This window comes from Pseudopodoces humilis, chromosome 9 (genome assembly GCF_049639895.1).
Source record: "Pseudopodoces humilis isolate 2021_Gansu_Grassland_sample_001 chromosome 9, ASM4963989v1, whole genome shotgun sequence".
Classification (NCBI taxonomy): Eukaryota; Metazoa; Chordata; class Aves; order Passeriformes; family Paridae; genus Pseudopodoces; species Pseudopodoces humilis.
In genome coordinates, this window is record NC_142208.1 from 7053492 (window position 1) to 7067222 (window position 13731).

General features: G+C 41.8%; 1 protein-coding gene across 3 annotated transcripts; it reads right to left on the bottom strand.

Moving 5' to 3' along the window:
* Nucleotides 1-249: 249 nt before the first annotated feature.
* On the bottom strand, nt 250-8958 carry CDK1 (cyclin dependent kinase 1). Of its 3 annotated transcripts, none has more exons than XM_005520429.3 (8): nt 8852-8958; nt 7944-7993; nt 6370-6526; nt 5175-5298; nt 4618-4788; nt 3894-4057; nt 3624-3765; nt 250-589 (listed from the first exon to the last, which is right to left on the bottom strand). In XM_005520429.3, the coding sequence occupies exons 1-8, from the start codon at nt 8935-8937 to the stop codon at nt 476-478; spliced, it is 1008 nt and encodes a 335-aa protein (XP_005520486.2). In that variant the 5' UTR covers nt 8938-8958; the 3' UTR covers nt 250-475. The 3 variants fall into 3 exon arrangements, with proteins under 3 accessions (XP_005520486.2, XP_087915695.1, XP_014105596.1); XM_088059569.1 differs by lacking the exon at nt 8852-8958 and adding an exon at nt 8552-8569; XM_014250121.2 differs by lacking the exon at nt 8852-8958 and adding an exon at nt 6893-7025 and having other exon boundaries at nt 7944-7991.
* Between the last annotated feature and the right edge of the window lie 4773 nt (nt 8959-13731).

Genomic DNA, 13731 nt, shown 5'->3' on the forward strand with positions numbered 1-13731 from the left:
AAATTGCTTTTCTTCAGCATATCTCACAGTTGATGTCCTTTGGCACATCAATTGCCATGCTCAAGTAAAATTGTAACTGACATGACACAAATAAATCAAACTTGAGAATTTCCTATCATAGCAGGAACAACCATTTAGAAATTTGAATTAGCAGTTTTTTCAGTCAAGTGGTACCTTTCCAGTGCATTCCAAAGAAAACAAGTCCTTCTGTAGAGCAGCCGTGGCCTAGAAATAAATTCAGTCCTTCACTGGGATTAAAGCTTTATTTATAGAAAGTTGACTGCATTAATTGCAGTAATATTTGCATTGTATTTGAACTCAGCACTAACAGGTTAATATTTACACTTAGATAACATTTAAAACAAACTGAATACAACCAGCCTTAAGAGCAAAAAGACAGACATACAAATTACTGACTTAAGAGTAAAAGTATTCATAATTATTTCACTCTGGATGATTTAGTCCAAAAGTCTAGCTATTTCTTAATCAGATTAGCAGGAAGAGTGGATTTGTCCAAGTCATCAAAATATGGATGGTTCAAGGCCATTTTGCCAGAAATCCTTTTTGCAGGATCATAAATTAACATTTTCTGGAAGAAAAAAGAAACACATTTACTTCCTCATGAAATTTGAACTAAAATCATGTTAAATAGATAGATATTTAACCATAATAACAATAATAATGAAGACATTTTTCCCCTTTCTTCTGTGCTCTCTTAGTTAGAGGAATTATTTCCCCTACAAGTCAGTAGCAGTGCATAACATCTCAGAAAATGAAGAATCTCATTTACCACCTTGCTTAATAACCAAGCCCTTGCCTGTGTGTGGGTACCAGATCCAGTGAACTAAATCCAGAACCAGGCACCAAGCAGCAATAATTGTCTCATCTTCTTACTGAGGGAAATTAATAAGCTTTAAGCTGTTAAAACCCTAAATGTTTACAAGGGCAAGTGGTCTTACACTTGTTTTGTTACTGACATTGAACAAAGTGATGTCAAATGGCTTCTACTCAGATTGGCGACTTTAAAATTAAAATAAGAGAATGCTCACAGTTTCAAAATACAAATAGGAAAGTAGATGACAACAGGTAGAACTGAAGAAAACAGATAAAACTCGAGTCTCTTTGCAATAAAATACTTCAATTGAATACATCAATAAAGGTGATGACAGCAAAAAGAGGGGGTGTCACAGCCATTAAAAAAAGCCCCAGAAGTTTCTAAAACAGGAGGAAATTTGATTTCTAGCCATTTAAAAAAAGCATCTGTAGCTTATATCATACAAGGGTCAAAAAAAGAATGAAGCATTCAGCAGTTTTGTACTAGACCCAAAACAAGCAAAGTCTTTTTATTTCTCCTTACTAAAGAACAGACCATTCCAAATTCAAAATAATCAGGATTCCACCAGCTGCCTCTCCCCTGTCTGCACAACAAATATATCTTCCAGAATGAAACTTCACCAGTATTACTCTGCCCAGTTATTTAGTCTTGACATTTAGCTATCATTACACTTCATTCTACAGGGAGTCTTCCAAGCTGATTTCAACCACTGAATTTGCATTTATATTCTCTGAACTTCTGCCAAATGCAATGCTGCCTCTAGATTTAACCTTGCGTGTCCAGTTTTACTTTGTGGCAGGTTCCCATTAACTATACCCAGAACAGTGTCCTATAGTTAACTCTGATACCAAAGGTTCTCTCAAAATTGACTCAAAAGAGGGAAATTTCTCTGAAAAAGGGATGCTGTGACACTGAGACTACTTGCACTACAACTAATAGAGTAAGTGAAGGAAACTTCTCGAAGCAGTCTGGAACATTAGTTTTTCTTGGCATCTAATGTCCTGATAATTCAATGTTTTTGAAGACAGCCATCAAGTACTTTGGAATGCTGGCCATAAAAGTAATTTAGCTTATAAAGGTCTTAAGCTCACAACCTCACTCACGCAATTTAGTTACACATTTTTGTGGTAAGATATTTTCAAAGACAGCCCCTTTACGTACTGATTCCATCTGCAATAGTCTAGAAAAAAAGTTAAACATTAAAACATTTTCATTGACATATCTGACCTTGTGCTGTAGAACAAGCTATTCCATTTTGTTGCCTTTACAATTATATTGCAGGTTTAAAAGTGCCATAGGAAACTTAAAGGGATTCCAGTCAGGAATACAACTGTCACCAGGCACTAATAGGAAACTATAATGTCAACACTGATTAAGGCAGAACTGTACAAGACTTCAGAGAATTTAATATGCTTTGAGACTAGAATGATGTTAACACCATGAAGAACTAGTACTTTTTTTAGTTGCCTTTATTAGCAGCAGCCCCAACCACTGGCTTCACACAGTGAAGCTCCACCTAAGCTCAGATGAGCCCTTGGCAAGTCCTTTTCATACAGCTGTTTCAACAAGATTCTACTGCCTGTTCCATTGATTTTAGTTTGTAAATACAGTCAGCAACAATTCTATTTCAAACTGATTTAAGAAAGATGCTGTCATGGGTCTTATCTTTGTAAGACAACTGCGCTGCAAGGATCAGAGCTATCCAGGACGACTACCTGTTCAACAAATGTTCAGGCAGCCAGTGTGAACTGGGGCTCGTTCCCCCAAGAAAAACTGTGAGAAATTGCGATCATTGGAGCTTTTTGGGTAACACTGCTTCATGAAGCATATTCTGCTCTGTTACCAATATGGGTAATGAACTGCTTTGTGACTGCTTATAGCCATGAGCCAGGTACACAGGTACTGCTGTACAAGGGGGTTCTGAAGTGCCAGCTTGTCTTGAAACACACAGAGCACCCAACCCACACCCCCCAAATCTAGGTCTGCACTGTACAAATGCAGCTTTAGAACACCCAAAGGACAACCAAGGTACATTATGATACCTCAGGATATGTAAAATGTGACCGAAAATAGCCCGCAGTGGCAGCACATGAGCTGGAAGAGCACTTGGAAAGACTGATGAAGAGCTTGCCAATTACAGCCTGGTGTGGTAGTTTAACTGCCTGGCCACAGAACTAAAGGAAACTCACACTAGACACAAAAGATAGCAATTAAAAGTTAATACACCACAGCCAAAAATATTTTACTCCAAATTTAAGGGCAATTGAGACAGACACTACAGAGAGACTTGCACTAAGTTTCTTGTCTCAGCTAATCTACATTCAGCTGTTTCTAGCCTTGTTTATTCAGTTAAGACCATCATGAAAGCTTACTCAAGATGAGCCCACCAAGATTAATCCACATGCTACCATAAAATAAACATTTCCAACTGGTTCAGGAATCATACAGCCACATCACAATTGGTGCTGGCAGTAGAAAGGTGACAGCTACTTCATGGGCAGAAGCCTTCACTTACACCTCTAAGTAAAGATTTATTCTCACATTCAAGTTTTACCTTTTTTATTATAAAAAACAGGCATAATTGCTTCATGTGAAAAATAGTCTGGTATTATTTGTGAAAGGAGTGAATGTCAGTTCTACAAGAATGAAGGCTCATATCACTGCTGATAGCTTGAAGATCTCCATTTTTTCCTTCGAGCCATGACTGTAAGTACAGCTTTGTGTATTCTGGAGTATTCCAAACAGCCCACTCAGTTTCTTAGTCAGCAGTTTAGGACAGACTACTTACAGCCAGCAGATCAAGTCCATCTTTATCCAAGTTTTTGACATGTGTTTCAAGGCTGACAGGTTTCCATTTTGGGAATGTGTTTTTATAGTCTTGCAGGGATTCAACCTCAGGCCATACCTCATTGTTGGGGGTCCCTAAAGCTCTGTGCAAATGTAAGCAAAATATTAAGCAGTTTAGTCTGAAATCTTTTATGTGCTATTACATTTCTAACTACACAGAACTTTTGTGTGATGCCACACAGGTAGCGAGGAAAGGTTCAGCCTCACATACCTGAAGATTCTGAAGATCTGGTCAATCTCGGAATCCCCATGGAAAAGTGGCTTTTTAGTTGCCAACTCAGCAAATATGGTCCCTATGCTCCAGATATCTACAGGAGTAGAGTAACGAGCAGATCCCAGCAACACCTCTGGAGACCTGTACCACAGTGTCACTACCTGTGGAACAAGGAAAGGTTAAATTTGTGGAATCAAGTCCTTTAACTGAATGCAAAAAACAATGGCTTATTATTAAGCAGCATTCGTATTTTTTTTCTAAAAATAGCCAGTACTAGAAGTTCTAGTGAAAGTGTAATACTAGTTTCAAATTTCATTTGTAGACAAACCAATTCCATTGCAGTAGCTTCTACTACAAGAAAAGCAGCTGCCTGCACAACTTCCCTAAGAGCAGGAATCCTTTGGCACCCAGACACAAAACCCCTCAAACCTGAGTGCTTTGCAAAGCAAAAACATCTTTATGAGACAGTGAGCAACATGTTTGAATCCCATCTGACTCACTGTGAGTGGGAGTCATAAAATGCTTTGGAACCATAGAGCGAAACCACAGTCAAAGAGGTGGAAAAGTGTTTTGGAAAATTAAACATAACTTTTTCATAGTTTTCATAGTTTTGTTAGCTTATGGCTTAAAAAAATTGATTATTTTTAGCTGTTTCAGAATCAATTCTTAGCAGGAAGCAAGTAGGCACAATCCAAACCACCAGAATTATGCCCCAACTTACTTCATGAGTATAAACCCGCACTGGAATTCCAAAGGCTCGGGCCAATCCGAAGTCCGCCAGTTTAATCACCCCCTTGTCATCTATCAGGAGGTTCTGAGGTTTCAAGTCTCTGTGCAGAACTCTTCTTGAGTGGCAGAAAACAATACCTTGCAAAATTTGGTACAGATAACTCTAGAAAGGATGAGGTGGGAAGAAAAAGAAAGGAGTTATATTTAGTACATGTCAGTGTCCTGCAACACAAAGGTGTTCCCTTCATTAGCTCTCCCCACAGCAGCAGGAAATGGAGATCCAAAGCATTGCAGATATTGAGTTAATATCAATGAAAAAGCTACACAAATTAATTCTGAAGATTAGTTTTAAGATAATCTAAGTAACTAGAAGATTTTCAAGTGGCATTTGAAAGCAGAACTCACATTCATCTTATTATCTACACCTGGTTATTTAACCTTCCATATCTCTTCAAGGAGTTAATTATACTGAAAATAAGAGCTGCTTATAGCTTAGTAGGTCATCTTTAACTTAAATTCCGTTTTAGGATAAGAAATTGTCCTCATTACCTTAACACGTGAACGCTCCAAATACTGGCCAGATGGAATACTATCCAAATATTTCTTGAGATCCATGGAAAGAAATTCAAAGACGAGGTACAGTCTTGAATCCTGCATGAGAACATCCTGAAGACTAAAAATTGAGAATAAAATTACTTCCACTGCAAAATGCATGAACTCACATTTTCTCTCTCAACAGGGATACAATCTCGTATTTCCAGGTTCCTATTATGGAAGCCTTAAGTCATCAAACAACAGACTTAGTGAGTTACACTGTCATCTGGAAAATCAAGTTTATCTGAAAGTATCAAACTGAGATAAACTCCTAAATGCTTGCTCTTAAACTTATGTTCTCTCAGATCAGACACAGGAGTGTGAAGAAAAAATACTGTTGCCATTAAAAAAAAAATCCCACCTGTGCATGTTGATGCCTAGCTTCTCTTTGAAGCTGGCTTGTCACAGCAGAGCCTGAATTACTAGGAGGGCTTAAGGGAATATTTAATAGGAATCTAATAGATACAGCAGGATTTGCACATATTTTTAAGTATCTTCTTCATCCTTATTAGAGTGTAGGGGTTCCTAAACCCAAGCATACATACATTGAGACATTACCTGGCTGTAGTGCCTCAATGTAGGAAGTTGGCCAGCTTTAAGGCACAGTAAAATAAAGTATTTTGCTGAATCAAAGAGCACGAAGAGTTGTTGCAGGGAAGACAATAGCTGCAATCATTTTTACATGTCACTGATGGAAGTTTCACTCATAGTTCAGGAGTGCTAGCTATGACAGCATCAAAACACATGTGAATTCCTGATACAGAACAGCAGGGAGGAACATCAGAACACTGAAGTCAAGTGGTCTATTGCAATGTGGTAAATAAACTTCTGAAACTACCTAAAATAACAGCTTCAGCCAGTTTTCATGAGGTATGCTGCCTCCATTCTCACAGTAACCTCTCTGAAAAGAATTTGCAGAAGTTTTTAAATTAACAAAAAATTGTTAGATTTCTAGAATGAAAAGAGGCAGCATGAAAAAGGCTTAATTAGAAAACCAGCATAAATATGGAATTTAAACTATTTTCTGCGAAGCAGACACTGTATTAAGCAGAGAGGTTCTCACCTCGCTAGATGAATGGAAAAATAACTTATGATCTGATGGGACCTAGTGCCCTTGCAAGAGTTTAGCCAAATACCAGTATATGCATACCAGACTATATTGGGATGATTCAGCTCTTTTAATAAAGAAATTTCTCGGATAGCAGTACTTGGAACACCTTCCTCCTCACTTTCTAGACGTATTTTCTTCATTGCAACCACTTGGCCTGTGGTTTTGTGACGACCTTTATACACAACACCATAGGTACCTGAACAAAAAGACACGGAAACAAATATAGGAAGTACCAGCTCCAGGTACAAAAAAAGTTAATTGCAAACATGAGCTGCTAACATAGGAAAAGTCCTTAAAAATGAAGTATTGGTTTAGGATACCAGCTACTACTTAGGTGTGGAGTTTAACTGAGCAATATTTTTCTTTGTTTAAAGCATGCCACCCATGAAGTGTAGCATTTCTTAGAACAGGGTATTTAAAAGCCTAAGTGTGAAAGGTGAATATTTAGAAGATGTAGTTATAAAATCAGATATTATTTGAATTTCAAATTGATTAACTTTTAGGCAAGATCATTATAAAGGATTATGATTTTGCCGTTGATACATCATATTAAAATGCTAACAGTTTAGCTGCAAATGGAAGTAGTGCTCCTTCTGCAGTCTGAGATCCAGTCATCCTGGGTGTGAGCCGTAGAAATACGTCTGGCACAATCCTCAGTGCAGGAGAGAGACTAGTGCTGTTGGTCTCAGCAGAAGCTGAAATTGGAACCAATAGTAAATCTCAAATCAATCCATCTTAGTTATCAGTGTTCACAGAAGCAGAACCCTCAAACCAAGACAGTGTAAGCCTTTTCTTTTTACCCTTCCTGAAGCATTAATCCTGGTCATGAAGCCCAAACTAGTTTATTTCAGAAAGATTCACACATAAGGCTTTGGTTACAAAGACTTGTTGCAAGAACCAAGCACACCTTTTGCTATTGCCTCAGAGCAATGTACTTCAAATTTTCAAGTCTACTTAAGGCTAGAGCCTTATGTAATGTGTTATAAAACATACTGACTTATACAGTTAACACAGGCTGGATTTCCAGTAACAGAGGGGTTGTGACTAACATCTGCATTGAAGCCATCTTCTTTGTAAGCCGTCTTCTTTGTGCCTCAACATACAATAATTGTTAAAAATTCACTTGTCCACAGAGCTTTACCATCTTGCTTTCCCTTGACACCCACACTGCCCATGTACAATCAGAGCAGAACAATCCAGAAAATATTACTCCCTACCAGCAGCTCCAAGAAAAACAACACATTGCACAACTTCAGGGGCAACTGGTAAATTCATACTCAGAGAAATGGAGGAGCTTCCCAAACTGTAAGCTGGTTTCAGGACCCAGAACGTATTTTTTCTCCCTTTTGGAGAAATGTTATACCATTAGCCATCAAAATTAAGGCAGACACTTTTCAACACTGGTCAGTTGTTTTAAAAAGACCATGTCACTTTCAAAAAAAGGGATAGAAAGAAAAGAAAGCTTTTACAGACTTAAATAACTACCACAGTAATTAAGCCACAATTTAGCCACTTGGTTGAATCTCAGTGGTTCTTGCAACAGGCAGAGTGCACAAAGCTTCTGGGACACTTCATAGCTCAAACTGTAAAAGCTCACTGCTCTCCATACTTACCTTCCCCAATCTTCTCTATTTTTGTGTAATCATCCATTGCTGTGATTACCCTGAAATGGACAGGAAAAAGAAACAGAAAATGAAGGTGAACAGTTGTTGTCCTGAACACAGACAAGTCAATGAACCTATGTCAAGTCTTTGCGAGCTGTGCCTCACATAATTAAGATACAAAGTGAAGCGCTTAACTGTTTTCATCAACAAAAACACAGAATACATTTATTCAGAATTCCAACTAGGAAAACTACACCCCAAAGTATGAGTGGGCAATGATTCCAAAGACAAAAAAAATAATTTAAAAAACTTTGAAAAAAGCTCCTCCAGGGAACTGAAAAAAGCGCATCCTACTCATCACTTTTACCTAACTACTCAAGCAAGAGCAATAAGCTAGAAACAGATAGGAACGCCACTATATAAAAATCGGGGAAGCGGGTGTTGGCCAAGCCAGGGAACACCAGGAACACCCAGGATAATACTGGGCGAGCTCCCCGCACAGCCGGCAGAGCAGGACGCGGAGGCAGCAGCCAGGTCTGGCACCCCACAACTCCCTCGCTGCTCCGGACCAGCACCAGCCTCGGAGAGGTTACGGATACCAAGCAGATCCGAGTTACCTACGGCTCCGGGAGGCTGCCAGTTCCGGCCAGGGCGGGCAGCGTCCGCTCGCCGCGCAGGCCCCGCTCAGTGCAGGCCAGCCCCTGCCCCACTCCCGCCCTCCCCGAGGCGCTCCCCCGTTCCCTGCCCAGCTCTCCAAGGCGCTTCCCGCCGCAGACTGGGAAGGTTCGGGTGGCCGCGTTGTCCCTGCACGGGCTCGGGACCCCGCACGGGCTTGGGAGCGCGCACCCCTCTCCCCCGCCTCCCCCCTGCCCCTCACGCGGCCGCGCACACCAACGGCCCCACCGCGCGCCCCTCACCTGCGGAGCCGCTGCGCGCGCGCCGCACGAGCCGCCGCCGCACAGGCACGTCCGTCGCGCGAGGTGGGGGCGGGGCCACCGCGCATTCGAACCGGCCGCCCGCCGCGCTCCGCCAATGGCGCCGCGCCGGGCCCGTTCAAAGCGACCAATCAGCACACTCCGCGCCAAAGCGAGGCCCAAAGGGCGGCTTTTGGCTCCGCTAGGAAGAGAAAAAAAAAATAGAGAAATACTGCGCGGCCGGGCGTGGCAAGCTGAGGATGCACCGGACGTCCCCTTGGTTCGCGGACGGCGCGAGCAGAGGCAGCCTGGCAAGGCGGGTCGGTCGTTCCGCGTAGCCCAAAGCCGGTGACACGGGCGCGCTGGGACGGCGCCACTGGTCATGATCCCAGAATCACGGAATGGGTCAGGCTGCAAGGGACACCCGTGGGTCACCCGGTCTCACCTCTCTACTCGTGCAGGGCCGTCCCAGAGCATATGGCGCAGAATCGCGACCAGACGATTCTGCGAGTAAAACTCCACATCCTCTCTGGACAGTCTCTCCCAGTGCTCGGTCACCGCACAGTAAAGTTTTTCCTCGTGTTCTGGTGGAACTCCTGGGCATTAGTTTCTGCCCATTCCTCTTGTGCCATTGCTGGTCTCAAGGAGCTGCACTTGGTCCCTCCTCTGAGCCCTCCCTGCAGATAGGGATGATGTTTTCTCTCAGCTGTCTGCTCCAGGCTGAACAGCACCGGTTCCTTCAGCCTTTCCTCCTCGGAGAGATGCTACATTTGCTTGATCAATTTTATATCTCTTCACTGGACTCTGCATACCACTGGAATAACACTTTGGGCTGTTGGCATAGTTTGGGGAGTGTAGTCATGTTTGGACCAGGCTAGGTGTTGGCTGCAGCTTCTCCTTTTAATCAAGTCTGTTAGATTTGAATGCCATGGCTGGCCAGAGCATAAATTCATTATTTCTGGCTGCATGGGTGCTGATCTGGGAAGTGCTGCTGTGGCCTTGGGAACTGCTTTTAAGGCATATGCCTTAATAAAAGGTCATTGGGTAACTTAATTCCCCAGAATCTGGGACATGTGTCTGTAGGCAAATCAAAGTTCTGCATCCCTCCTCCCGGATTAAGAAAGATTAGTGCCTGTGCTATCCCAGCTTCTGAAAGAAGGGTCGGGGATGTAATTAGAGAGGCACCTGTTGGCCCTGCTCAGCCAGTGATCTGCCAGCTGCAACCTTCCTCCACTGGTACCCAGGAAAGTGGTGCTATTGTACGTGAGATAACAAAAAGCCTGAGAAAATACTACTCCAAACAAATTTTGTTACCGAGAAACCAAAATGTTAAATAGATTAGCAAAGGACACATACTTCTAGTTTTACAAGTATTTCCACTGTAGATTCTGTGGTGCTGCTGACCCACTTTAGTACCAGTTTATCACTAGCACTGACAGTCCTGGACCAACAGCTCCTGTAAAAAACTACAGTCCCTGCAGGGGTGAGACACAGGCACCACTTCACACCACTAATATTATTGCCTTTTTTAATTACTTCATTGCACTGGTTTAAAACATTCTTGAAGGATGGCTTTGCTGTTTGTCTTAAATGTAAGCAGGGCAGGATGCTGTGAATAAAAACATGCGTTTTAAATGCATGTTAAAGCATTTCTTTGGGACAGTGATTCTAGGAGTTATCCTTACTTCATGGCCCGTCCAACTCCTTCCCCAAGTGTGTTTCAGGGATAAAGCCCCTCCACTTTCCCCTCCATCCTGGGGAATTTTTACAGCATATGGTGCACATGCTCGTAGGTCTCTGTTTACTTTGAATCCTGTATTCCTACCACTGGCTGGCGATTTACCTGCCTAGAACAAGGCTTTTGTATATCTGGGAAATTCCATATGAGAACATGGCCTCACATCTTGTACAATTCATAGGAAAAGAGCCTGATATGCTCTGCCCTGCACAGCAACAGAGAATTTCTACCCTGTGTGTGTAACAAATCCAAAGCAGCCAGGACAGTCTGGGCATAGGAATACCCATGGATCAGCTGCACAGCTCAGACAGAGTGTGGGACACATCTCTCAGGCCTGGTTCTGCACTGGCAGCAGTGTGCTCTGCAGCTTTGGGGGAGTTGTTTTCTATTGCTAGCACAGGGCTGGAGCTACTGCTGCCAGACTAGTCCTTGCCTTAGGACCTTAGGTACATGGCCAAAGTCCAACTTTCCCTCCAGAGGAAAAGAAAAACTGTTTTGGAAGCCCTAGACATATGGTAACACTAGTTAATTTACAAGGGTTGGTGGTGGTATCATAATTATTCACTACTATAAATTTTTATAAGTTATATTAAAATATAGAGAGATTATATATAAAATATACTGTGTCTGAAAGTACTGAATACACTGATCTGAATTTTCTTGAAAGTGATGTCTTTTTTTCTAGCTTTAGTTTAAATATACACACGTATTTCTTAGCTGGGCTCAGACTGTTCTTCCTGCTGGACACTAAATGTTCATAGAATGCTCACTGAATTTTCAAACTCTTTGAGAATACATCTTTTTCCACACATCCCATTGTGTCATGGGCTTTGAGTGGGAAAGACCAGGAGGCACCAGAAGGAAAGCTGGTTAAAGAGCAGCTCTCTCTTGCAAAGGAAGCTGACTTGTTTCACATGTGACAGGACTTGTCCATGAGCCAGCTGCACACAGTGCAGTGATCTGTTTGAGATCATTGGTCATCCCCTTGGTCAGCACCTAAGGTAAGAAGTTCAGCCTTTTCTGACACCTTTAGAAAAGGTCTGGAAGGTGGATGGCTTTGAAATCCATCTGACAGCTGTTGCACTGGAAGCCCAGCATCACTGCTCCTGCCTTTGTGTCAGCTCTTTTGCCTCAGGGCCCAGGCTGTCTCGGCTCAATCAAGTAAGCAACTCAGGGTCATTATTTTGCTGTGGTCTCTGTGCTGGGTGGACTGGTGGCCATGCCAACACCTCAGAGCAATGGAGAATGCAGTTGTATGCAGTGGTTTCCTCCAGGAGCAGCAGAGGCTGCTTTGCCCTCAGCCTGTGGCCCTCTCTTAGAGCTACCTTGCTTAGGAAGCTGAGTACATGTAAGTATAGAGTCGGCATGGCATTAATTTGCCAAACATCAGTCTGACAGTTACCTTGCATTTTCCTCCCTCTTGTTGTCTGCATATCCTTAGGATATAAATCACGTCTCCTTTCTCACTGGATAGTGCTTACCTTGCTTGATCATTGCTTTGGACATGGCAGGAGCTAATGATGCTACTTGAGACAAGTGATGCAAGTACATTTGCAGTGACTTTTGTGTTTGAAGAGATTTACTGTTCTGCTTGAAGGAGCAGCAGCAGTGAGCTGCTGACAACTGAGTCACAGATGGATGCATATGGGAATCCCTAGGTCTGCTGCTCCCCTGCTCCCCCAGCAAAACCTGGTGAAATGCAGAGCTGAGGGAAAACTCCAAGGCAAACAGCAATAAAGTTTAGGTCTACCTTGACAACACAATGTTAATTACATTTTATTTATATAAATGACCAAGGGGCACATATATTAAAACCTCTTTGGCATCCCAGACTTCCACTTGCCTGAACTGCAGCACTGTTTGTGCAAGGCACACAGGATCAGACCAACAATGCTGAGCTCGGATTATGGCATTACTTATATTCATGGCTGAGAACCCAGTGTAATGCTCTGAACAACTCCTTCTCTGCTGAGAAGAGGGCAGCTGCAAGAGTCAGTATCATCTTGTCTTTCGTATATTAATAATATTCTCCTCAGCAATAACTTCACTTTAAGGAAGAGAAAAAGCGTATTGTCTTTTACATAATGATGGGACTAAAAAGGTCAACTGGTTTGTGAATACTAATGAGAGTATTTAAAATAGGTTGTGTTCATTGTGCTCAAAAGCAGATAAATATAAACATTGATTGGCTTCTTTTATTATTTATTAAAACTCAAAGATTATTTTGTTAACATGACAAATGCAAAAAAGTACAGTAGGAGAGATGTACTACCACTTAGGAATGCTAGATAATATTAGAGGGATATCTCTAATGCATATATCAGATGATACATTTAAGCTGTTAAATCTCTTGTTATGCAGGACAGTTCCCACTGTCATGAAACATGGACAACTTCTCTGCTGCTCTCCTTCTGCATTAGCATTTTGATAGGATGCCAGAAAACAAAAATCTCCTGAGAACTGTTTGAAAATAAAACAAAAGGATGGAAGCTGCTTAGAAAAAATAATTAAATTGTCAGTGTCTCCTTACAGCATTAATATAAATATTTTAAATGCACTTAAAGTACTTGAATTTAGGTTCAAATTATGTTAAAGTTTTTTTGTAACATGCACTAAATCACTTTACCTGAAAATCCCAAATATTTATATGATTGCGATAATGCAAATACTATAAACTATACCTTCATTTCAAATAAGGAGATATTGTGGATAGAAGAACTGGTTATTCATGGTCACTGGTTATTCATGGGTTTGTACCTGCCTGGAGGAAAATTCAGCTGAAAACCAGGGAAGTTTTACAATGAACATCGCAGCACACAAAGAGGAATGAGGGGAGAGTGTGGGGACTTTATGGGAGGGAGCAGAGGGGTGCACAGTGTCCCTGCTGAGCTTATGGGGGGTGGCTTCCAGGGGCTGAAACCTCTCCCCAGCTCTGACTTTGCCAAACTCCTTCCCCTCTGTAAGGAACGCTCCACTGTCACTGTGGGTCTTCCTTCATCATGGGACACACAGCTGGTTTCATATAAACCTTTTGAGAAATATCTACTAACGTCCAACCTGGATTTTATTTTAATAATTGTATTAAATGAGAAAGGTGAACAGAATGTATCAAACCTAGGGCAAAGGGAAAAAAAAAAAGGTTATT